This window comes from Megalops cyprinoides, chromosome 13 (assembly GCF_013368585.1).
Source record: "Megalops cyprinoides isolate fMegCyp1 chromosome 13, fMegCyp1.pri, whole genome shotgun sequence".
In the NCBI taxonomy this organism is placed as follows: Eukaryota; Metazoa; Chordata; class Actinopteri; order Elopiformes; family Megalopidae; genus Megalops; species Megalops cyprinoides.
The window spans coordinates 10,589,671-10,615,944 of record NC_050595.1 but is presented as its reverse complement, the minus strand read 5'-3'; the positions used below and the strand labels follow the sequence as shown (position 1 = coordinate 10,615,944).

The window sequence follows — 26,274 nt, the reverse complement described above, 5'->3', positions numbered from 1 at the left end:
CTCAGCATTGAAAGGAATGTACATCGAGTATGTATTGCAACCTTGAAGCAAACATACTTGCATGCCGCGTGAAGCACACAAGAATCCTAAGCCAACATGCATGCACACACCGGACCGGAGATTTTTTGACTCATAATATACGTGTGTGTTTGCCTCATTTACATATATTTTTCTGCGTATAACTAATATGTTCTCTTTCTGTGCTTTTCTGCGGCCTGCTGTCTGTGCCCATTTAGTCACACGGTGTGTGTGTGAAGGCGCTCTGTCTCCCAGTGCCAGGGCTGCTAGTTTCTCCTGAGCATACTATCCTGTCGAACCTGTGTTCAACCTGTGGTTTCGCTGTCCAGGGCTAATCACATCATACATCACATCAGACATCACATCAGACTCTGGCCGGAGCTGGAGTTCTCTCTCATGTCACAGTGAGAGGATTCCCGTTCCTGTGAGCTGCCTGCTAAGCGACTCATCGCTTTAATGTGAGTGGAGAAGGTTGTTACCAGGCCCCTGTGAGGGTGAGTGAGCATGATCGGACCGACCGAGGTCGGCTTCCATCACCATCCATGCCATTCTCTCCCCCCCGTTTCACACTCTCTTGTTCCTTCTCGTTCTTTGTTCTGGTCTCTCTCAGAGCCCTGCTGTCTGTCCCTTGCTCTTTGTCGCTCACTGCCTCCCCGTCTCACTTCTTCTACATTTACATTTGCTCCTTTTGCACATTCTCTTATCCCTTTCACGACTTCGTTGTAAGTTGCTCTCTTTGACATAATTGATTTCCAAAGCAGATAACTGTGACAATTATTAACTGGAACAATTCTCCCTCTGGCTGGGATGGTACTGGCCCGGAGCTGCTTGTCAGAGACAGTGAAGCCTGACCAACAAAAGGTCACGAAATGGATTGTGCTGGGGCTATGCAAAACGCGGCCACATGAATTCACACTATGACTTACAACTTGCAATGCTTTGAAAATGCGCTAATTTGCGTCAAATATTTTCGGCTGCGCTCCTGGCACATGGCCTTGGTTTGTCCAAAAGGCACGAGGCTTGTCTCCCGTGAATGCCCAGGATACCTTTTTATGCCCCCGCGTGTGCTGTTATTAGCAATTCAATTTGATCGCTTGATAAATTGTGCCGGGGGATTGTCCTTTTAAAACGGCAGCGGGAGATGTCAATTTACTCTCTCTCTCTCTCTCTCTCTCTCTCTCGCTCGCCTGCTCTCTGTTTCGCATGGAGGGAAAGAGGTGTGAGGGAGAAGAGGTTAGATTAAGTCAGGGCTCTTGCAGCAGCAGGGGTACATGAGAGATGTGGCTTTTCGATTGGCCGGTGCTGGGATTTTTCTCGCTGTTCCGCAGTGTGTTATGAAGCTTGACCTGCCTCCAGCTCAAGCCGCACTCTTGCATCGGTTGCACTGGACGCCTCTTGGGTAGTTGAAAAATACATGCGTCCTGCGGCATCTCTGCTGCATCCAGTACATCGTGTGCTCTACTGCAAGTTACCCTAAACCCCAGAATGAGCGAGCAGTAACTTGTGACAGATGGTAAAAGCTGTGCAGCTGAACGATTGCAAACATGGTACATGTTGCTGCATATATGTCTGTGCTGTATGTGTTCTGTACTCTCTGTTCTGTGCTCTGTGTTGTGCTTGGTTGTACTCCACGCTGTGCATGTTTTGTGGTGACCAGTTGACGTGTCAGTCAGGCATGTCTGACACGGCGGCACGATGATCAGCCAGGGACTTCTGAGGAGGTTGCGGAATCCCAGAAACAGACCCCAATTTAACTGGATTCCTTTTATCTCGCACATAAAGCACCAGCACCCACAGGCTGCTAATGTGTGCAGTGGGCAGAATAAGAGAGGAGGGAAAAAAAAAGAGAGAGATTGCGGCTGGCTGCCGTCCACTTCCCGCAGATTGGAGAGATACTCTAGGAAGAGAAACAGAGGAAACGGGGGTGATGTAAACAAAAAGGCTCTGGAGGACTGTCTCTTTAGCGTGTGGCCAAGGTGCGGGGGACTGCGTTGCTATAGGTAACAGATTAAATTCCTGGTTTTTTTTCCCTTTTACCCTCCGCTCCTGCCAGGCGGTGTTGCCACAGGCGATGGCTGACAGTTTGAAGTTGTCGGGGTGAGCGTCTGACGGCCCGGCACCGGGGGGGGGGGGGGGGGGGGGGGTGACTTATGGGGTCCTGGGAAGGTGCTCGCCTGTCTACCTCATCAAATTTGCACGAGGCGGAGACTTGTTTAAATTATTGGTACCAGCCTGATTTTCCCAATGCGACAAGAGTCTCGCAGGCCAATGCGCTGTTAAGCTACTGTAGCTGGCTTCAAGTTGCACACTTCATGCACTTCACTTACAGTTTGCATACAAAGAATGCTGAGTGCACATTTTCCTTTCTTATTTATTCATTTTTTCTGTGACAAAGACAGTAAAACGTATTACTATGGAGTAGTGCATCATGCTTGGGTATATAGTGCTGACATTGTATGTATATTGGATGGTGTATGTATATGTATATTGCATGCGCTTACGATAGGGACATTTAACAGATGTAAGTACAGTTCAGTCAGGCTGGAGTGATTGGTAATATATTATTTATGAACTGTATTTTTCTGAAGTGGGGAAAAAAAATTAATATATCACTTGTCCCTACTGAGCAGGCCTGCGAATGAGCCCAGTTTTGCGGTGAGAAGCGCGGTGTGGCCCTTTATCAGTGTCGTTGTCACTGTCGCATTGAATGTGATCCATGGTGCCTGTGCGGTGTCACCAATCCCAGGAATTCTTCTGACTGGCCCTGCTGATCCCCGGTTCTGCGTGATGTCACCAATCACAGGGCTCGTCCTGATTGGATCAACTCTCCCGTTGAAGTCATCGGCTTTTGACGGGAGCCAGTGGCGCTTTGCATGGTTGGCCTGACATTGCGTTCCTGCCCTCCCACTCCTCTGACACTCCAAGATGAAGGGAAGAACATCCATTTGCAGGGGAGGATCTGCAGTATGCATATATTCAGTCATAAATATTTATGCTGTGGTGTATTCAAACGCTTCTCTGAGCGTTGCTGCGGGTGAATTGCAAACAAAAGAGGGAAGGGGAACAGGACACACAGTAGTGTGCTCGGAGTTGCTGTGTGCGGAAGCCTTTTGCTCCGAGTCCATTAGACGTGGCTGAAAAGGGCCCGGGTTTGCAGCTTCTGGGGTTGCTGAAAGGACAGCCTTGTTAGAAGCCGTATGGAGAAGACAGAGATGGCAGCTGGTACCCACAGGTGGTAAGAGACACCACTGCAGTCAGAGGAGAGAGAAGCTGGCAGCAGCCACACCTGTCAGAGAAGCAGTCATTGTGCATGCGTGCGTGCGTGCGTGTGTGTGTGTGTGTGTGTGTGTGTGTGTGAGAGAGAGAGAGAGAGAGAGTGAGTGATGGGTCACGCTGTTTATAGTCCTCATGGCTGTTTTCCAATTCTATTCCCCCACATATGAACCCTCATCAGTCAATCAATCAGTCAGTCACAACTTATCGGTGAATTATTAATCAAATACAAACGAGTACATTCCTAAATTATTTACTCCCGACAAGAATACATAAATACATAAATTAAAACGCGACAGACAAGTTTGAGTCGAATTCATTTTCTGTACAGACATGGTAGGCACACCCACAAATGGAATTGAATTTCAAAGCAATGCAAACAGTGTACGTTTGCCTTTGTTGAATGGCAGTGTGTTGCAGTAAAAGGGTGAGCTAGGGGGAGGGGTTGGGGGGGGTGCTTTACAGTCTCTAAGGGCGCAGGCTGTTCAGTGAGTGCGTTGCCATGCGTGCGGCAGGCCTGACGATGAGCTTCAAGAGCGGATGGCGAGAACCAGATTTGAGTGTGACTGTTTTAAAGATGACCCAGCCGCGCGTGGGAGCGTGCCTGTGGCCTGTCTTGACAGCGGCTTACAGATCCCCGCGGGATCCGGTTTGTCTGAATTACAATCAGGGTAATGACTTGATTGCAATTCAGCGGAGAATCTTTATCTGGCTGTGCGTGGGTATCATCTCAAAGTTTTACCTACGTTTCACTCCCTGTCTGAACTCTGATACATGTCACCGTAGTATTCCCTTTGAACAGAGCATTGCGCATGTAGCTTCATTTTATAGGAGGTCCATGGCTGATGCACAGTGGTGGCCCACGGTAATTCCTCTTTAACTGGAGTCTCCTTGTTTTTGACCCTGCCATGTGATGATGAAGTGTTTCACAGCGTAGGGATTATCACTCATCCAGCCTGACAGATAACCTGAAAACAGCCTGAAAAACTCTCCCAGACTGCGGAGTCCTTCAGCACATCCAACCCGGTTAATATCGCATACTCCCGACATCCATAACAGCAATCACAGGACCCCAATTACGCGTCTCGCGGAAGCGGCGATCAGTTATCGTAACTGATGTGTTTTGTGAGCAGCGCCACTGATGCTGAAAAAGGAAAGAAAGAGAGAAAAAAAAAAAAAGAGGCACGCCAATCCTGTCACCCACGTTGCATCCATCTGCTCCGGTGACACAGTCCTCACTGCTGTGATTCCTGTCCTCACCTCTGCTGGCGAGAAACGGCGCAGACGACAGGTGTCAAAACACTGCGCGGCATCGTTTCATCTCGGCCAGTTACTCTCCGGGAGCACTGCCGCTCTCCCTCCGGAGCTCTCCCTCTCCTCTCCTCCTCTCAGACTTTCTCCTGCACCTGCAGCAGGGCTTCAGGTGAGTGAGCGCGAGAGCGCTGGCTACAGAAGGCTGCCCCGGTCCTGGGAGGCAGAACAGACGTTTGATGGGATGGGGGCCCTCCGTCTTGCGCTAACCGCGTCTCTTGGCATGCAGCGGGGATGGGGAGCGGCCGAGGTTCAAAACCCACGGCAGACCTACCACCTGCTGCACCTCATCACAGCAATGCAAGTGCATCCCTATTTGTGCTCTGCACTGCCGATTAATTACGAAAATGAACTGTAACTGGATTTATGAGGATCGATCCTGTGAGATGATGTCAGAGTCTCTTGACGAGCAGACCTCCCGTAGTTCCTGGTTGGAAACTCTGAGATCGCCCTCCCCCATCCCTTCGGCATTCTCAAGGCCGTGACATCACGCAAGAAAGCAACAATTTATGTAAGCCATGACTATGGAATTAACACAAAAGCAAAAGCACAGCGCAGACTCGCGGTACAATCAAATGAAAATGCAATTACTTGCCCGTTTCCAGTTATAGTCCCACTCTAATGAGATCCATTGTGCTGTCACAGACGGGCCTGTTTGCTTCCTTGATGAGCTCGGGTACTCCGCCGGATTAGAACATCAGCATGAATTCAGGCCCGTGGAAAGATTAAAAAGAACGATTCCGGATGCGTTCACCTCATTTATATGCATTTTTAATCGTTTGTTTGAATTATCGTGGGCTAATAATATGATAATAGGTTTACCTATCTAGCTCAACTTTTCAAAAAGCAGAAGTGTGGTTTGTTTACAGATGTAGACTAATGAAGATGGGGCTTTGAGGAGCAGACGGCATGTGACCCCCCTCCACTCATGGTTGATTTCATTCCCTAATGACGCATTCTCCATTACAGTTACAAAACAATAATCCCCCTGCAATGGGAGGCTTATCTCTTCCCTACTGATTAAAGTAGCTGGGGTGTTGCTCCTTTGGCAGCTGCTGCCATGGAGATGGGAGACTTTTGAGTGGGGGCTTAATTGCCCTTCATAGTGCAACTCCTGCAGATGTGCTGCTCCTCCCAGGCAGCTGAAGGACAGGGTGCATGCACGCACACAGTCTCACACACACACACACACACACACACACACACACACACACACATACACACACACACACACACACACACACATGCACACAAACACACACACGCACACACGCACACACACACACACACGCGCACACACGTGCACACAAACACACACACGCACACACACACAAACATACACGCACATCCACAGTCACACACATGCATACAAACAGGCACATACAGTCACGCACATGCAAGCACACATATATGCACACACAAACACATCTGCTCATGCATGTGCACACACACATACACTCTCATGTTCATATCTCTGACAGCAGTTTCCACTTGGAAAAAGAAACGATTGAATTCACAGGACAAAAGAGAGAATGTGGCCTATCTCCCCATGTGCTGTATTTCACTGAAGTCAGCAGAAAGAAGTTATTGTGTATAACCTTCGCTGTGCTACAGAGCAAGCGTATGATGTTTACCTGAGCCCTGGCCTCACCCTAGCCTGCTTTACAAGCTTTACACTTCCTTATGTAACGGCATATCAATACCGCCTGCTCTCCAGCCCCTCAGAAACACAGGTATGGAGTGTGTGTCCCTATACTCCAGTCCATGTGTGTGTAGTTCTCATTGCTTCGCTTTTTGAAAATACCGTGCCGAGCTTAATGGAAATATTTTCGTACGAGTTGCCCTGACAACACGGATGAAGCGAGCCTCTGGGCAGAAGCTCTGCAGCATGCGGTGCGGCATCTCCCGGCAGTGGTCAGAGAGCGGGTCAGTCAGCTCGCTGTCCACGAGAAACAGCATGCCGCCTCAAGGTAGCTCTCAGTTTCAAAGGCTAAATAGCTCTGCCCATGCATTCTGCCAGGGGTTAAGCCATGCTCTGTACTCTGCTTTGTGGGCAGCATGGTGGGAAACAGACTCTCCATCAGTCCCGTCAATGGCTCGGATAAAAAAGCCAAACAAACAGGCCCGTGTCCTCTCCCCCTGGAAATCACAGCCCGTTGTTTTTAATACAATTAACACATTTTTCTGTGGCGCTCTCATTTTTTAAAGAAATCACTGCTTAATTAAATCCCCTGCTTTGAGTCAGTTGGCTTTATCCCTCTCTCCCTCCTCTCAAAAGGTTTGTCTCCCCTGGAGGGACAGCCCAGAGAACCGCTGCTTCCCAGCACGCTCTGCCCTTTGAGTGTATGTGTCTGCGTGCGAATGGCCAAAGGGTAATGTGGGCAGGATTACAGACTGAGACAGTGCTGCCAGCAGGGAGAGTGATTTGTATGCTGGCTCTGTCCCCTGGGCCTCCTCCCTGGGCTGGAGCCGCAGACAGAGGGAATAGAGCCGTGTGCTGTGTGCTGTGTGCTGCGTGCTGCGGCAGAACGGGCCATTGTTCCCTACGTCTCCATGGTGAGAGAGTGCCACTGGTGGAAGACCCGGGCTCCTTACTCTCCTGCCAGGGGGTCCTTTGAGATTGATTGAATCATGCCTGAACCACTCTCTCAAAACTGATTCGGTACCAAGTCTGTCATACGGCTTCAGTCTGTCGACTGTTCCCAGGTCAGCAGCTGGAGCTTTCTACATGTGGGGTGCTCAGACACAGAAAAGCTAACGCTTGCTGTCGTTTTATGTTATTATTGTATGCCAGTGTCAAAATTAGCTTGAAACATCTATTTGAACTACATAGGAACCTGTAACATTTGCTGTTTTGTACGGCAGTTTTTTCTTGCACCAGTCTATATATATCTCAGATGGCAGCTGTTAAAAATAACATGGTGAATCCTAGCAAATGCTGTGTTAATGGCAGGGAGGGTCCGCTGTAAGCTGGACTATGTGCAGAGACATTGAAACAGGCCAAACACTGTCATACTGACACAGATTACTAGCAATTAAGGGGATGTGAAAGAAATCACTGCAAACCATTATGTCCTGTGGTAACTGTAACGTCACAGCATGCAGTTATGGTAACACTAGCATCTGTAACAGCAGCAACAGCAGCAGTAGTAACAGCAGCCTGTAATGGTAGTTACAGCAGCGTGATTAACTATAGTGGTTGATGAAAAAGCTGTTACCCCTCTGGTTTTAGTCATGCTCATTTTAATAGATGTAGCTGTTTTAGCTGTTCATATAGCACTGAATCTCTATACAGGCCTGTTGTTTCTGTATGTCATTCCCTTTCATTAAGAACCAGCTGTTCATTATTATTGTTTGCTTTTGTTCTTTGGGATGGTTGCTACCATGTCAGGTCTCTGCTTGAAAACACTGTACTGTACATTACTTGACAGTCGTAATTGGGGTGCTGTAAGGGCACCTGTACAATACAAGTTGGCAGCTATTTCAGAGAAATCTTCTGGGGCAGTGTGGAAATACAGTGTACCACACGACTTCGGGGAAATTGTGTGGACTTCTCAGTCTGGGTATGATTTCTGAACCATATGCTTTGTGGTCAATGTGTCAAACAGTCTGTTGTGCACTTGCCACAGATCAGAGAACCCCTCATCGTATTTAGTCTAACACATTTTGTTTACCTTGGTACCCCGTAATAAGTTCCGTTGCGTCTTCCTTGTTCTACAGCTAACTGCTTCATCATCCTATAGGGAAGAGCATTCCAGGCACAACTGCCGGAATGCTGCGTTGTTGAACACTAATATTTCATTGGCTGTTGGCAGTCTTTCTGGTAACCTTGGCATTTGAATCTTGACATTCAGTGTGGTTCTTATGAAAATTTTGAGACTTGAAATTCAAAATTCTGCCAGAATTCTGCCAGAAATTCAAGAGTGCTTCTCATGTGAGCAAATATCATGGCTCGTAAGAGCCTGACACAGCACAGTGTTTTCACTGCTCAGAATGTATGTTGATTTTCAGCATTTCATTTTAGCCAACCTGTAATGCAATCTTCGGAGCTAAAGTCAAATTACGTTCTGTAGTCTGTAATTGTGCCCTGAACCTAGCTGTCATTATCTCACTCATTGAGCATTTGACAGTCCCTCTGCTTCAGTGCTAGGCTCATTTTAATGGAACAGCAGCGTGCTTGTTGATTGACAGGTTGCCTCTGAGGGATTCCACGAGGGTCAATTCTCGGCAGGTTCTGCCACTCCCACTTTCAGTGTCCAAATGTCACTGACGTGCCTGTCTGATGCCTAGACAGGCTTAGTGTTCTCAGCATCAGATTTGAAAAATGTAATACGGCACATAAAAGTAATGATACGATCTTTGTGGAACATCAACAGCTACTCTGTCCTTGCCTCCGTTTGTTGGATTTCTGTCTTTCCTCAGATGGATAAACAAATCATCTACAGTCAGCTATTTAGGTCTGACAAGTGCAGTAAAGATTTTATTTTTGTGTTGCATTCCTGTTCCCTAGAGGAGTCCTCTCGCGAGTTTTGGACACCCAAGAAAGCGATCCCGGGCCACCTCCGTGTCTCGAGGCACTGATTTCCGGGGGAGGAGACCTGGGTGAAATATGCACCTGTCCTCTCCTCAGTGCCTTCACATTAGCCATTCTGTCAGACGGTCAGCACTATCCTACTTCCCTTGCAAATGGTAGAGCAGCTTCTGTGCAGTTTTTAGTTTATTTTCTTCCATTGATCCTGGACCTTATAAATGCAAGGTTTTTTTCTCTGTGTATATTCTAAAAGCTTTACTCCATGTACAGCAGGGCGCAGTTCCTTTCTGGAATGCACCTCAGATAATTTCCATGAGTTAAATTAACAGAAATAAGAAAATTATTCACGTCTGAAATCTTGCTTATTCAGGAGGAGTTGTAATCGCAGTGATACTCCATCACTGCTTGCTGCAGTTTTACTGCTGTGTTGTGCTGCGTTTGGTTCATAACTGGAGACACTTCCTGTAGTACCTCCTGACTGGCAGCGTCCCAGTGTAACTCCAATGCAGATATTATTCTGTGATCCTGAGTGTGGTGAGGCAACTGGTGAACTCAGTGATTGCTTACCTCAGTATAATATGACAAGTGAAGCTGCATCATGTCAATACAGCCAGTGAACTGTAGTAAAAGGCAGTGCTCCTGTCTATATTTTTGTTTGTGCTGTTCTTTTTATTTTCTTATAAGGCTTTACTTCTTTGTCACTCTTACTGGTAGCAAATGTTGATTTGGATTTTTTTGTGTGTAAATGAAACAGTTGTATGTTAGATTTCAATAACGTTTTTCTGAACCTCCACGGGGGTAATGTTTTAGATATCAGTGTCTTTATGAGAGCGGCACTACGACATCTGTACATACAACATGCATACATATATAGCGAGCTACCCGTAGGCTGCTTAGATCAAAGGATGGGCCTCAATGGGGTGCATATGTCTATCTAAATACTGTATAGTGTAGGTGTGTGTTACATGTGGGATAACATAATGAGTTGGATTGTAGTGTAGAAAGGTTGTACTTATATGGTGAAAATGTAAATGCAATTAATCACTATTCTGAAACCACTGAAGGGTCTCTGTAAATTGTGGGTGTGAAAAAACCCATAGTTTTTAGCTTCTCCTTTTGACTTTCAAGATTTTTTTAATCTCTCTTTCCTTTCAACCTTGGAGGAAAACAAAACTCTTCTTTCTTATCTTAATGTGGCTGAGATTTGGTTTTCAAGAACGTGTCTCAATAACAAATACGGCTGTTAGCTCACCGGGATGAATGCACCCTAGCTCATATTTCTAGCCCATACAGGTCCACGGGTATAATTTTCAATTGACCCCAATTACCCTGCTAATCAGATCTTAATTAGTTATTTCATTCAGGGCATTATGCCTGCAAGAGGGTGCACAGTGCAGGAGATGGCCATGGTTTAAATTAATGTTCCTGGATCAGTGGATCAGAACAGGCAGGTTGTTTAAAGTTCATATTCAGGCCTAGTCGTCCAACATTGTTCCAGTGCTGAAATCCTAAGAATGAGAACATTTAGAGAGATGGCAGGTCAGTGATTAGTGTATTCATACAATGTACTCTGTTGATTAAATAAAATCAAACATTAATGCACTATTTGCTGTTTTTCTATGGGTTTAGCATTTACTTTAATCAAGGAGCAGCTTACTACAACATTATTATATTGGGATCTGACACAAACCCAAGCGCTAGTGTATCAGACTGGGTTCATGCTGGTGCAAGCCATTTATTAAAGGGTGTAGTGGCTGTGTCCTTCTGACTTTGGCCATCAAAGCCTTTGGTCTTTGTCAACCCAAAGCCCATTTTTAGACTCAAAATGATGACTAAACTTATGTAACACCTTGCTGGGAATCGCAATGAAGCAGCTTCTTTTCAGTCTTACATATTTTAATTTTGTATGTATGGGTAATATACTCCAAAAGGATGTGGTTTAAAACACACAATAATTGGTATCCTAACATCCAAACCCCGAATTTAATTATTAAACCCTCAGTTTTGTAAATTTGAACCATCAATTTAGTATTTTGTGCCCTCTAATTACTAGTTGAAATGATGGTTGTAGTTAGCAATGGGGTACAATGAATTATGAAATTGAGCACTTCAATTTGAAAAGTGAAAGTTCAAATAAAAAAATTGAGCGATCAACTTAGTAATTTTAGGGCGCAAATTAGGACCAATAAGTAAATTGAGAGTTCAATTGATTGTATTGAAGGTGTAAAATTGTACTTTATTACAGGGGGATTTTTTTTTATTAATATGACTGTACCTGCGTAGCATTCTTAATATGCTCCCAAGTCATAGTCTGTTTGGAACAAGGGGGTTGGGTTGGGGCATGTTATAGGAGGTCCACTGATCTGCACATCCAAGCTCCAGTCATAATAAAGGAGCCCCGCGCATACACCGCTATTGTGGTTTCTGCGCACAGATACATATCCGAGGAGCCCGAGAGCTCTAATTGCACTGTAACTCGCCGGCATTAGCTGTCCTCATTTATATTCCGGGTAACGTGCGCGGCAGCCAGCCTTTAGCTGTACATTATGGATGTGAGCTTGTGTGCTTGGGAGGGCATCGAGCACAGAGGAGTGTCTCTTTCCCAAGGGAGCGTTTTGAAAAAAGGATAAAGAGACAGTAATAAGACTTCTTATGGGCCAGAATAAAATGGAGATGAACTCTTTGCGCCGATTCCTCACAAGTGAAGGCCGGCACTTTTTTTTTTTTTGATTAAACATGGGTGCCGTGGTTAGGAAGATGAACCTTCTTGGAATGCCCGTTCATTGCTCTCTCTCATTGCTGCCGCGTAGCCAGTACAAATGATAATGACATCAGCTTGGGTTTTTTTACCCAGTGTTGCTGAATACTGTTAAGAAAAAAAGACCCCTGGGTTCATTGCCTTGGATTTTTTTTGCAATTTTTCATCTTTTGAAAAATCATCATTTTAACATTTTAACACAGCTACACACGTTGGAAAAAGATCAAAAAGATGTGTAATCCATCCATAGGGTTATACGAGCTGAGGGGAAAAAAGGAGATTATTTTATAAAACTTTTGACGCTAAGGAGGGGTTGTAATGCATTCTTTCCGATTCAGCTGCATGACCTGGATACAGATCAAAAGATATTAGGGCTGATTCCATATAATTTTAAAAAATAAGGAAAAGAAAGGCTTTATGTATAAGTAGAGGTTATATTGCAAACCTCTCTCTTATCCCTGATAAACATTTAGACCTCCCTCCCTCTCAAGGGACCTTCAAGTCCATTGATGGAGTATTGATGTGGAGAAACTCTATCCCCGCGTCTCTGTTCCGCGGGCATCCTGAAAGCAGAGAGGGATAATTGGAGGATATGCATCTCCTCCTCCTCCTCTCTGGCCTCCTCTCCGGCGGGCTTGTAAACTTCTCTCCTTCTCGCCTTTTACTCCAGAATTATTGAGAAACGATTACGCCTAATTACGCTTTACGGAAGCTGTCTTCGGGTGCGCTTCCTTTTAATTGCCGCCTTGCTTTCCGCCGACCCCCCTTTTACGGCTGATCTGGGGGCTGTGCCTCTACAAGCCAAAGCTGCTTAGCGCCAGTCCAGCAGTAATGCATTACATTACAGTACAATAAATTACATTATAGTCATTTAGCAGACGCTCTTATCCAAAGCGGTGTACTTCGGTTACAGTTTTCACGTTATCCACTTATTCAGCTGAATATTTACTGAGGCAGTTTTGGGTTAAGTTCCTTGCCCAAGGGTGCAGCAGCACTGCCCCAGGGGGGAATTGAACCAGCAACATTTTGGCTATGAGCCCTGCTCCTTACCACTATGCTACAACGCATGCAGCGTCGGGAACACGCGGCTTACCGGCACCACGGGGACCTTTATTGAAGCCATCAGCACTGTAAACCTCCGGAGCATTGTTTACACGAGATACGTTTGTGTCCTTGAGTCGGTTTCGATTGGGCCTGTATAGCGAATGGGTTTTCCATTGATTCCCTGCATGTCTGACCGGCAGCCCACTCCAGCCATCTTGTTGGCTTCGTATTTGTGCAGCATATCACTGTGAAGAATGACACACACTTGTGTTTGTGGATTGTACTTTTTTTTTTAATCTACGGCACTTATCTTGTATGACTGACAAAGGCTAGCTAAGTTGTTTGGATCTCCCACTACCAACCTGTCATCAGATAAAGTGGTTTTAGTGAGACATCAGAACGCTAAAACAAAAGCGGCCTTACTGAAAGCCAGTCTGATCCATCTACCTTTGTGGCCCACCTTGATCCAGAATGACCCCCCCCCCCTTTCCTCCCCCTCCATCTGTCAGGTTCTCTCTGGGAGTCTCTAAAGCTGCCTCTCTCGTCAAGATGACAACACAAACACATTTTTCTAAATGTGAGTCCTTTAGAGAGAGAGAGAGAGAAAAAGCTGCCCCAATCCATCTGCCAGCCTGTCTGCACCAGAAGCAGTGGCCTAGTCTCACTGGCCCTCAAAAGAGAAAGCTCAGTGTCTTTCTCACACTCATTACACTCACGCACTCACTCAGTTCAGACCAGCTTAGTACAGTTCAGCTCAATTCAATTCAATTCACTTGAAATAAATTCAGTTCAGTTCAACTTCATTGACTTGAGAAAGGTCACAGTTGTACTACCAAATAAACAATGCATTTAAAAAATAACAAAGGGCAAGGAACACACATACACATGCATATATATAAAATAAATAAATAAATAAATAAATGTATAAAAATAGAGAGAGAGAAATAGATAGCATTCACAATGTTGCAACAATGTACATTTATATGTTTCAAAATAAATTTTTTAAAATTTGCTGTCCCTCAGACTGCGGCAGACAGTGACCTTATGCAAAAAATGAATAGCGCATTGTCTTTCCTCTCCTGGGAGGATTGGACGTTTTTGGATATCTGGGAGGTTTGTGAACAGGCGGGATATCTTATTCATTAGAAAACAGTTCACTTACTCACTCACTTGCTCGCTCACTCTAGCATACTCTGTATCACCTTCTCTCACAAACTCACTCTCGCTCCTCCTCACGCGCTCTGTTTCTGACTCAATAGCACAAGGCTCTGTATAACTACATCTCAGGCTCATTGTTACCTCTGCATCCACAGTTTTTCGACCCCCTGGGGATGCTGGTGAGCCTGCCAGTGCTGTTGAACACAGTAAATAAATATGAGGCTGACTTTGGCCAAGGTTAAGCTCACTGCTTCTCCGCAGCACAGATTGAACTTGTCTCAGGTTGGTCTCTGTAATTGAAATGGCACAGTTGTTAGGGCAGGTAATTTTACGGTGAAGTGAATTCCAATACAGGCAGTGGATGGCGGGTCGAAACGGAGAGATGGACAGGTATTCACACGTGGGATTGTGACTGGCCCTGACCTTGCGCTAAACCCCCGCTGTTCAGCCCCACAGAGAATTGTGCCACCTTGACAAAAACCGCCACATTGGCATATCCTGTGATCCCCTGTTTCCCAGAATCCAACTGCATAGGATTCATTGAGAAACAGAGAAACTTGGTGGAAGTCAGCTATACTATTTTACTATATTATACAGAGTGAGCAAGCTTCATCAACAGCTAAGTGAAGGAATATCCTCACTTTTTTCCTCATACCAACGAACTGACCATGTTTTCCCAGAGGCCCCTATTTCCTGTTTTTTTTTTTTTTTTTGGTTGTTGATGATGATATAACTCTTCTCACCTCAGATGGAGAGAGGCAGACGGAGGGGACGGAGGCCAGCCGCAAGAGAGAGTCGCGCTCCTCGTCCGTCCACCACAAGAACGATGACACGAGCAACAGTCATGAGGACGAGACCGCGGTGAGTAACGCAAAGCTAGCAAACCGAACAAGCAAAAGAATCCTGACCCCAATCAAACATGGTTTTTTTTTCCTCTGGTCTTCCCTCTCCGGAGGTTTTTCTTCAAGGACCAATTTCAAGGCATCAGACAGATTTCTGCTTCTGAATAAGATGCCTCCCCACTGAAACACTCACTTTTGGTTTATACTTCAAACGCCTGTGACCAAATCGATGTCAGATCAACCGTCTTCCGACTTCTTAGCCGCTTGGCATTTCAGAAAGGGGGTTAAAGAATTGAGGACACTTCCGAACTCCCTCAATCTTCCTCTGTTGTGGAAGTAGCTCACAAACTTTAAAAATAAAACATGACGTTGACAGCCATGTCCGACCTTTAGACAAGTGTCAGTTTACAGAGGAGCTGATTAGAGCCGCCAGTCTGGAAAAAGCTTCCGACCTCACACCTGCGCATGACGTCTGTCAGAAGGCTGATTTCGATTCCGGTCGCAGGCTCATTAAGTATGAATGAAGCCCCTGGCTGAGACTCAGAGACACAGCGCATGTTCAAAGTATCTGATATAATATCATATATTTTTTATTGCCGTTTTGCTTTGCTTGATTAGTCTCTTCGCTGTTGTGCTCAAACTCTAAAGATGTATCATGAAAAAAAGCCAGATCCGTTCCAAGTCTTCATCATGTAATTGAGGACCACTTGAATAAACTGTGCTAAAATACACCTAAATTTAATTCACCAAGATGAGTCAAGCCTGAGAAATCCACAGCCAGAATATAACTATTGCAAAAAAATGTAAATAATTATTTTTTGTTGCATTCAAGGGCTGTTTTATGTGTGACTAAATTATTACTTAGTAAATCATGACATATTGGTACTCTGATGTTAAAAAGGCCAAAACATTCAGCAAGTTTTAATGAGAAGGAGTGGATGAGAAGTGGATGCATCCGAAATATGTTTAAAGACATTTTTTCTATGATCTTTGCATGCAAATAGGAAACAAATGTATGCCATTGGTAACAGAAGGCACCATAAATATCCAAAAACTGGAATGAATATGAGAATGAGATGCCCTGTCCTGGAAATCCTTTTTATTTTCTCAGTATTTGTCATCATCTATTGTCATCCATATTATTATGCATGATAATCAACCATTATGTCCTCTGGGGTAAAAATGCAAGAATATAATGCTTAATTGTGGTCATTTCTGAAAGAAATATATGGCTAGATCTTTGGTTTTATGAAGCATTTTTATGAGCAAATTTTGTAATCTATCATAGAGAAACATTATGACATTAGATAGTGAAGCTGAAATACTGTGAATAATTTTTAGTTATTTTAATCACATACAACCAGTCATTTCTGCCCTTAAATCATATTCTGATTTAGCAACATATTAGACTTCTTATTTAAATCAATATAAAACATAAAAATATACTTGTCTTTATATTTAATAACAACAATTATTATTATTATTATTATTATTATTATTATTAGTAGTAGTAGTAGTAGTAGTAGTAGTAGTAGTAGTAATAATAATAATAATAATTATAATCATAATAGTAGTAGTAATGAAATGTGTTATTTCTGGTGACTGGAAGGAGAGATGTCTTGACCAGTAGCAGACAGGGGCCGCCCTGGTATATTGGACAGTGGCATGCACACTGGCGGGGTTACAGCACTGATATATACACAGATTCTTTAGTCATTGATGTTTTCATTACTGTGGCCCTTTGCTTAGTCTGCATATTCATTTTGGCACTGGTTATTGTACTGTGGTCTGTGTCAGTTACAGTTGTTCAAATGCAGTCTGATGTTTTCTGTATGGAACTGCTTTTCATATGGTCCCATTATATGCACTTATGTACCATGCACTGTAAGTTGCTCTGAATAATGGCAGCTGACAGATGAATGTGTAATTTAGCAGTCACCCCACCAGACTTCCCAAGTGTCATTGGTATGGATGTAGTATCATACATATGTATTTATTCAGAAAACCCCACTCGGCCGCCCCACAGACTGATGACTGATAATAATCCCGTTATTTACCATCTCTTGCTCGGTCTTAAGTGATGTGCATAAGGCTGTAGTGCACACGTGTTCAGTCACACATACACACACACACACACACACACACACACACACACACGCGCACTCACACACACACTTCTGTGGTGAGACACTGGAGTGAGTGGCAGTAACAGGATTGGAAGAGTGGTTCAGGCCTTGATAGGCGTGGGTTAAAGATGTGCAGCCATGGCCGTGTGTTAGCTGAGAGGGATCAGTGGAGGAGGCGCAGTGAGTGACGGTGACAGTGATGGTGATGGTGACAGCGCAGCCCATGGCGTCCGGCTGAGACGGACGGCTTGTGTGGTATGACTCACCCTGCATTCCTGGGAACTGTGCTGCATCCGTCCTACTCATCCCTGTCCAGGGGGGTTCCTCCCTCTCCCTCTCGCTGCATCTTTTTCTCCCTCTCTCCCTTTCTGTTGCTCATTGCTGCCCATGCCCCCCACTGCTCGTTCTCTCTCTCTCTGCTGCTTATGGTCTCTGTCTCTCTCTATTGCTCATTGTCTCTCTCTCTCTCTCTCTGTTGCCCATTGTCTCTCTCTACCATCCTCTACCCCTCTCTCATTCTCTCTCTCTCTCTCTCTGCTTTTCTCTCTTTCTCCAATTAAGAAGGATCATGGTATGTCTCATCTGCCATGCGTTCCTCTGAATGACTTTCACCTTCAGCGAGGGTCCAGGACTCTGCCTAATTAAGCAAATTGAGGGCGGATCACCCCTCGTCTCCCTGTCCCCCTCTGACATGGATCTCTGTTCAGCGGCCCCCCTCGGGGAGACTCTTTTTCGTGGAGGGGGAGGGGGAAGGGGGGGCGGGGGGCTGATGTCTTCGGGGCCAAACTCATTCATGATTGCTGTAGCTGTCGCATTGCATAACCACACCAGTATCACGTTGATCACATGACGTTGGGGCGGGGTCCCTGGGCTTGTGTGCAGGACTAAAGATATGTGCCTATCCTTGTGGGGTAAAAATTCAGCAAATGGCACCTAAGAAGTCACAGTAGTCATGGGAACTACTTGGGAGTCAAGGGAAAAAGTGGTGACAACGGATGAGGTGAGGAAAACACCACTTACTGAATGCAGTGTTTTTTCACCTATTGGTGCGGAAGGCATCCCACTGTGCTGCCAAGTCAAGGGGCCAGGGTACACTTGTATTATCCCTATGTACCCTCAGGTGGCGGTCTGTCGCTCTGTGCCCAGCAGATGGCACAGGCGCCAAACACCATTTTGGATGAACCACTTGGAAGGTTACTAAGTGAAATAAAAGCTGAGGGAGCATTAACCTATTGAGGAGCCTGGAGAGCCAACATGGCCTCCTCTCTTGTGTCACGTAACATGTTCTTTGTGGGACTCTAAACCTGACAGGCATTGGTCACATGATCAGGTCGCATCGCCATGAATTCCAATAAGATGTCTCAAGGATGAGCATTAGATGTCAGCCTGTTTCTTCCCCCTTGTAGCCGCCCGACTTTGCCTCATTAAGCCATAGCTGAGATAATCAAATCGATGGAGGGAACCCGCATCTGCCCAAGGTCACGTCTGCATCTGATTGCCTTTTTAAACGGCATTTAACTTTTTGAAAATGATTGTGATTTTGGGTCACGGGGAAGGGCATCTGTCCAAAGACTCAACCGTGAAATGGACACACAAAGAATGTTTCTGTTTCCAATGCAACGAAAATCTATCCCCTAAAATCCCAAACCTTCCTCTGAGTAAGCCTCCATTGTGAATAGCCGAACAAGGAGCTTTACCCGTTGCTAACAACAGATACTTTAACTCAGAAAGGTTCACTTTGGGGCATGTTTAATCCTTGATGGATTTATGTCTACGAATACACATTTTCTATACATGATCTATACAACATTGTTCATTTATTCAAGCAGGAAGAGAGAAGAGAAAATGATTCTTAAAACCTTGGATTTATAAGATCCCCAGGATTATAAAACAGAGGGAATGTAGCATTGAAACATTCCTTTTCTCTCCACTGGCCTAGTTCGAAGAAAGCCAGCAGGTTGATAGAGGCAGCCTGATACCAGTTTTTCTGTTGTCTCAAGACAGTGGCAGTACTGTGTAATGAGCAGCATAGTAGGAAGCATTGGATGGTGGATGGCCGAATACCAGTGGTGTCCCTCACACGCCTACCACTGTGTTCATGTAGCTGTTCACATGTCAGCTACTGTGGGCAGGAATCCTCATCTGCTCTCAGGATCTCCACTCCTGACATTTTGCACAGGGGCTGCTGCAAACGTTCAGGAAAAAAAAAAAAAAAACGAAGATGCTGTTTCATCCTGCAGCTGTGAACTGCAGCCACTGTGTGACCGTATCTTCCATTTTAGGCAGCAGACATCTAACAGGACGTCCGATTGTAAATAACGGGCAGGGGAAAGGATGGCCCCAAAAGTCAAGTAAACAAATGAGAGAAATCAAAGCATCATGCAAAAGGAAAATTGTCAGCGCTGGCATAAATAAGGTCAATTTGAAAATGTCTTGCCTGATTGAAGGAGGGGACTGAATGTGAACCAGGAAAAAGGGAGACTTTAATCACATCGGGACCTTTAAAGCACCCATAAAGAAAGCAATTCAGCCATACTGTTAACCTCAGATTGCCGCTGCGGCTGTAAATATCATGGCTCAGGCCTCGCAGATGCTTTATGCTTGGCGTGGCCGACCTTTCGCCGGCGCCGACAGCCCCTTCTGTGGTGCATTTCCGAACGGCCCGTTCGATAAATAAGTCTTTCCAAACACACTGAGAGTCTTTCCTGCATTTGCGGAGGAGCACATTTACGAGGACTGACCGGGCACAACTTGCCACCAATAAAACTCCAGTCGATTAAGCTGCGGCCCAGCAACACACATGAGAGTCCGCCTGTCCGTATGGGGGTCTTGATTGTCGGGAGCCTCGTATTGGGGTTTATGGGTACTCTTCATCTGGCATCTATTAAAGTCCAGGCTGAATAAAAGCAGAAATTAGACTTATTATCCACATAAAGCTACAAGACCTAGGCTCAGAAGAGAAAAGCAGAGGTGCCTGGTGATGTGGCCAGTGCCAGAGAGGTGGGGCTGGATTTCCTACGGTGAGATAGGAGCTTGCCTCTATAGATTTACTGCAAAGCACCGCTGGCTTTGAGTGACGTTGAGTGACACTCGTTGCCCCCAGGCTGCGTCTCAGGCCTGATGGTTCTCATGCGCTATCCCTGAGTCCCGAGTGCGCTCCTCAACTGACGGCTGCCAAACACGTCTGCCGTTCCACAACGCTGATGTGCATTTAAATCCCCCCAAACTGGTCCGTGAGTGAAATTCATATTGCCAAAGATCTCTGAAAAGGAAGAAGGCAGGGTTAGATTTTCTATTGCTTGTGTTGTGCATTACTTGAGTTGTGAACTACTTAATTGTATTTGTTTATGCTCTCCTTTTGTGGAATTATTTTCTAGGGCTTTGTATTATTATTTATCATAGCTGTACCAAAATAAAAGAAATTAATTAATCAATGAATCATCCTTTCAATATATGTAGGTTTTTGGAAAGCCCATTAAGAATGCACTTACAGTATGAATGCCATCTGCTCCTCTCCCTCTATTTGTAATTGTTTGCTGTTCTACCATCAGGATTATTTTACAGCATTTTCAATTAGAACATTTTTAGTCGGTAATTTGGTCTCTGAGACTTGCAGTCCAAGAATTGTGTAACTATTTTTGCATCTTTTTTTTCTGCTGGGCTGACAATGTCTGTTTACGTTTTACGTCTCTCATTTGTCAATCAAAACCCACTGAGAAATTTCATATGCACATTCTCAGAACCTTAAGATACATGAAGTCACAACAGCAGCCTTTGCCTTGGACAGTCTTCAGGTAGATTTATCTCTGTATTTATTCCATATTTACTGCTTTGCTTTTGTAAACTGGAGATTGCTTCATTATACAGATCACACAGGATTGGGTGTGTTGGTTTTCTAGTCATTTTCCATAAACCAAGAAGAGCATAACTAACTTTGCCACAGAATGCAGACTGAGCTTCATTTAAAATTCTGCTGAATAATTAATTGACAGGAAACTTCGCACATGGGCTTACCGGAACAGTAAATCTTGTGCTGTAGTAAGATTTTCATGTAAATCAGCCTGGTGAAGGTGTTTATAAATGCACACAATTCAGTGCAGCCGTAGCCCTTGAATACTGAACACTGCAAGAGGATGCAAAATGTTTGAAGTCAACTCCCCAATCACAGGCAAATCCAGTGGGATATCCACCCTTTTCAAATCATCTCTTTGATTAGTATTTTACACATGAAACAAGCCTGAAATGCAGTTCCTGTAAAATCAATACTGCTCAGCAGCTCGGTCTTAACAGTCTGTCGAAATAGTCTGTATTTGCACGCTAACCCACCAGTGTTCAGTATGTTAGTAGGTTAGTTAGTTAGTAGGTACAAGTGAGGTGCCACAGTGGTTTGGAGCGCACCAGAGCTCAGGGAGGGATTTGTTCAGTAACTGCAAAGGAAAACAGTGACAGCAAGGTCCTCTGTAATCCAGTTAAAGCAAGGAAAACTCAGAAGTACTGCACTCGTACTTACATACCTTCTCACCTCTCCAGGGGTTCTGGGTTTGTGTGGGAGCCTTGGTCCCTCAGACTCTGCAAATGGAATCTTGCAGCAAGAGAACTCGTGTCTTAAACCACTGAAACATGGAGATTGGGTTCTGTTTCAGCCATTAGGGCTGAACCCATTGCATGCAAACCCAGGTGGAACCAAATAGCCTAAAGCCAGCTGCTTTGGGTAAGGCAAGTGAGAGGCTTTACTCGGTCCGGCACCCTTGTATCAAAAAATGTTGTGAATGAAAACCAACATATAACACTCCCCCCTGCCCCCTGAAAGAAAGATCAGCTCTCTCCGCTCTGTAATCTTGCGCATTATCTTCCAAGGCCAGCCAATTTGCAGGGAGATTGAAGACGCTGAACTTCGTCTGTAGGTGATGGGCTCCTTGCTGAGGGCAGTTTCAGAGCCCGCGGTGCGGTCGCTCCCTGAGGCAGGATCATTTCTCTCAATGAAGGCATTATCTCTGCACCTCAGCCGCATGCTGCGGCGTAGCACAGATCCTTATCCCCTCGCCCTAATGGGGAAATCTAATTGGCATCTCCTTGGTCAGGACGGATTTCTTCGGGCTTCGGTGAGATCTGTAAAATAGCCGATTTGTTCTTTCATATAAATCACAGCTAAAAAAAAAAAAATAAATAAAAGGATAATTCCATTCAGACCTGAGGTGCAGTGAAATGGCGAAGGCGCTTGAGGCGTAAGGGGGGGGGGGGGGGGGGGGGGGGGGGGGGGCTTAAATCGCAAGTTGGTGCCCTGAGAGGGAAGGATTTAAAAAAAAAAACAAAAAAACAACAAGGATGAGCACAGAGTGGCTCGCTCTCAGACTCTGAAGAGCTGAAGAGGCCAGCCAGGTGACTGCACAGCGGAGGCAGATGTGTTTCCTCCTTTTGCCCTTCATGCAGCGAGCCTGTGACACCCATCTGCTCCGCTCCCCAGGACAGAGCAGTAATGAGTGACTGCGGGGAGAATGGACGCACACAGGCCAGAGATCTGCATATGACAGACTTGTGGGAAGCACCACTGCTGGCCGAAAACATCCCAGGAACCTAGAGAAGCAGGCCACTTGACCATGGAAGTCTGTAGGCATCCAGCAGGAATGAAAAACAAAAGGTCCTGCAGGAGAAAATAGAGATTACATAAGGCGCTGCTCTGGTTCCTGTCTGTTCGTGATAGTGAAACTCCCCCCCCCCATCTGTGTGAATGCAAGGAAAGGAACAGGAAGAAAGGTACAATAGGTGAATTCAGTGCAAAGCACAAATAAAAAAAAGAAAAGAAAAAAGTATTTTTCTCTTTACCCACAATCCACAAAGGCACTTACTTTCAAGAGAATGGAGTCAACAAGTATTATCACCCTAGCAATGTAAATGGCTTGGGCATGCTGAATAATTGATGTGAAAATCTCAGTTTGGTTTGGGCTCATATGTTTAAGGCTTTCTTGGTTTGCTCTCTTCCCAGGGGAGAACTGTGCTGTGTATTTCATGGGAGCAATGTTTCATATTCCATGCTTAGGATAAAAATTCTTAATGGCATGCATATGTGTTTTAATGGCAGTATGAGGCATGCACACTGCACAGTGTTGATTGGAATCACAGATATAAGAATTAATCACATTTATGGCTCAAGTACTCCAGCCAAGCCGTCTGTTCTTAAGGACAATTTATGACTCACTCACAATATGTAAAATGATACTCAGCTGAGTGCAATTGTGCATAATAAGTGAAAAAAGCCATTTTGAATATTGGTTCAGTGGATCCCGTATCTGGCGAAACACCTTGCATATAAAATACTTTTAGATTAGAGTCCAGTTGATATGGCAGGAAAAAGAAAGACCCTTTGTACAAACATAAAATGCTACCTTTGCTGAGTTTTATGATAGTCTTAAAATCAATCAAAGAGATGCAGTTGAGAGATTGGGCACTCGATAGTGTCTAAGGCTCCAAAAGACAGGGACAGCAAAAATGAAATATGAACTGGCAAGATGCTTATGACTGTGGTGCCACTTTGAAGCCTACAGAACCTATTACTGCAGAGACACTCAAAAGTAAGTTACATGAGTCAAATCATTATTTTATGTTTGAATTTAGTTAAGGACATTGACTGCACAGTTCATAGCTGTAGAAATTCATACTGTGATACTTAATATAATTAGAATGCCATATTTTTCAAAGGATTGTATAAAAATACTGTGCATTCAAATACATTTTGTTCCTTGTTTGAAGAATTTATCTATAGACATTTTTCAATTAAATGAGAGAAACCCTTTGAACATTAATGTCCATTTTAAGCATTTATTTTATAATTTCTCTTTTAAGCATCAGCCCCTTATAAGAATCAACTTGTCCTAGACAGATAAGCAGGATGCACTGTAGGATGTGTTGGCTGGCTCTAGTATGTACTTCAGCATTTTTATTCATGACTGAGTACCACTGCTGGACATAAGAGTTAAGTGTTATTTATAGGGTATGATTAATACAAGGCTTGGTGGAATGCATGCATGCGTCAAGAGACAGTTAAATATGGTTTACACAATTGCGGTTCCACAGAATGTAATCACAAGCAACATTCATGTTTAATAGGATAGTCATCAATATCCCAATAAAAGAAAGCAATGGATTGTTTTCAATGGATGAAAAGAAAATCAGTTATTTTGTGGACAAGAGGACAGATTTAGACAGTGACTGGAAGGAAATTATTATTTTTTTTTTGAATAATCACTTTTTTTCTGAAAAGAGGAGACTGGTGTACTTCATCAGTTTCACCCAGCTTTGTGCTCTGAATTAATTTGGTTGAAAAAGCTAGATTTTGAGGGAGAAACATGTGAAAGCAACCAGAAGACAGGATTTTAGCCTAATTACACTGACAGTTGCTATTTTACTGAAATCACAGCATGCAGTGCATGTTACTTTTTCACCCAAACGAGACAGTCAAAGGTGATAAAAAGCTACAGGTTGTGCTGCGGTGTCTTCCTAACTAGCTTGAATTTCTGTCTTGTTTTTCTCTCAAGTTATCGAGTGGCTTCTGTAACATGGAAAATTAAACAGCAGTTCTGCTTGTAGAACTTATGAGTGGATCTCTGTGACTGAACTTCACTGACTGTGGCACTTCCCTGTACTGTAAAGTTGGGAGATGCTCTTCCCCTTCAGTTGGCTGTCTGCTTGTAGTTTATAATGCACTGTCTCCTATTGAGGAACTGACCCTCACGCCCACTTCACATCGATTTTTACCAGCCTCCTGGATCCATGATTGATTCCCCCACAAAACGTTCATTCTTGCTCTCCCTCTGTCTCTCTCTCTCTCTCTTCCCACAGTCCCTCTTCCTGCAAATAGGTCTTGTCCATTTTTTTGTTGTTATTAATAGTCTGAGCCCGTCAGATGGTGGGCGGTCCTCCAGCTTAGTTCAAATGCATTTCTACCAGGTTTTGTCCCCCCAATGCAATTTTTGTACTACTTTGCTATTTTATTTGTCATAACCTAAGCACATGGGCATGTCTGCCAGAGTGTCTTACCCCTATTGTATTTTGTTACATTAGACGATTAATAGCATCTCCACCACTGCTCTTTGATGGTGAAGCAAACGTTGGCATTTTGCCATCTGAGATTCTCTAAAATACTGTAAAATTTCTTCCTGTTGTACAGATTAAGGGGAGGAAAGCTCCTTTTCTCCCCCAAATGTTGTCAGCTAATATGGATCGAAGAATGTACATATGAGTGTGGTGTGACAGTGTTACCTGATACGAAGGCTGATGATGAGAAAGGACTGTTTATTATGGGGAATTAGCTATGGTAGTTTGGAGAGGCTGATGAATGATGTAAGATCAGTGATGGAAGTTGAGGACTGCATCCAATACAAGTTCAGTGATGGAGGTTTGGAGAGTGCCGCATCCAATAGTAGCTCAGTGTTGCTGGTTTGGAGAGGAGGGCGTCCAATGGAAGTTCAGTATTGGTGATCATTGATTGAGACTAAATGGAAGCTGCAAGGGATGTATAATGAAGGACGTTGTAGCCATGCAGGAAGAACAGCAGAGAGAGCAGCAGATGACACACAGATGAGCCCAGAAGCCGTAGACGACTGAATGCCCCTTAAAGATCAATGGACCACACAGGGTGAAGGTAATGGAGAAACTATGAGGTCGACGCTGGATCATTTCCATTCCTCTCAGATGCATAATTAATCCACTCTGATCTCCTCCCGTTTTGCAAAAGAATCTGAAAATCAGCGATCAGTGAGAGAGATAACCGGGAGGGGTAAAGAAGCGAAAACATTTTTGTTTTTTTTTATCTCTTTCTTGATTGTTTTTCCATCGATTCTTATTTTTATGGACTAAATATACCTCTGGGTTTCGTTTGTCATTACACAAAAAAATGCAAGGTTGATTTTCCTCCCTTCAGGCTGTAAAAGTCCATTGCGATTGATCTGCTGATCGATGGCTTTGGCCTGGAGGCTCCTGTAGGTCCCACGTGCTTTCACGAGATCGCTGAAGTGTGGAAGAAAGCAGCCGTTATTGTTTTTTTTTTTCTTTTTTAATCTGTGCTTGGATAGACACAATTTGAAAATGCCAGCACTCTGCAAATATTCTTGGTCTTACTTCTGATTGCCATCTTCTAAGTCATTTGTTGGTATTAAGGAACAGATTGGTAGTAGTGCTTTCTTATGCAACAGATGTACCTGTACCTTGGCCTGTTTG

At 44.4% G+C, this 26,274-nt stretch overlaps 1 protein-coding gene across 1 annotated transcript in view; it reads left to right on the top strand.

Annotated features, from left to right (window-relative positions):
• LOC118788480 (N-acetyl-beta-glucosaminyl-glycoprotein 4-beta-N-acetylgalactosaminyltransferase 1-like) overlaps positions 1 to 26,274 on the top strand; it is a 127,636-nt gene that overhangs the window by 30,414 nt on the left and 70,948 nt on the right. The window contains exon 3 of the mRNA XM_036544494.1: positions 14,842 to 14,954. Coding sequence (XP_036400387.1) covers positions 14,842 to 14,954 — 113 coding nt within the window. The remainder of the gene's footprint in view (positions 1 to 14,841; positions 14,955 to 26,274) is intronic.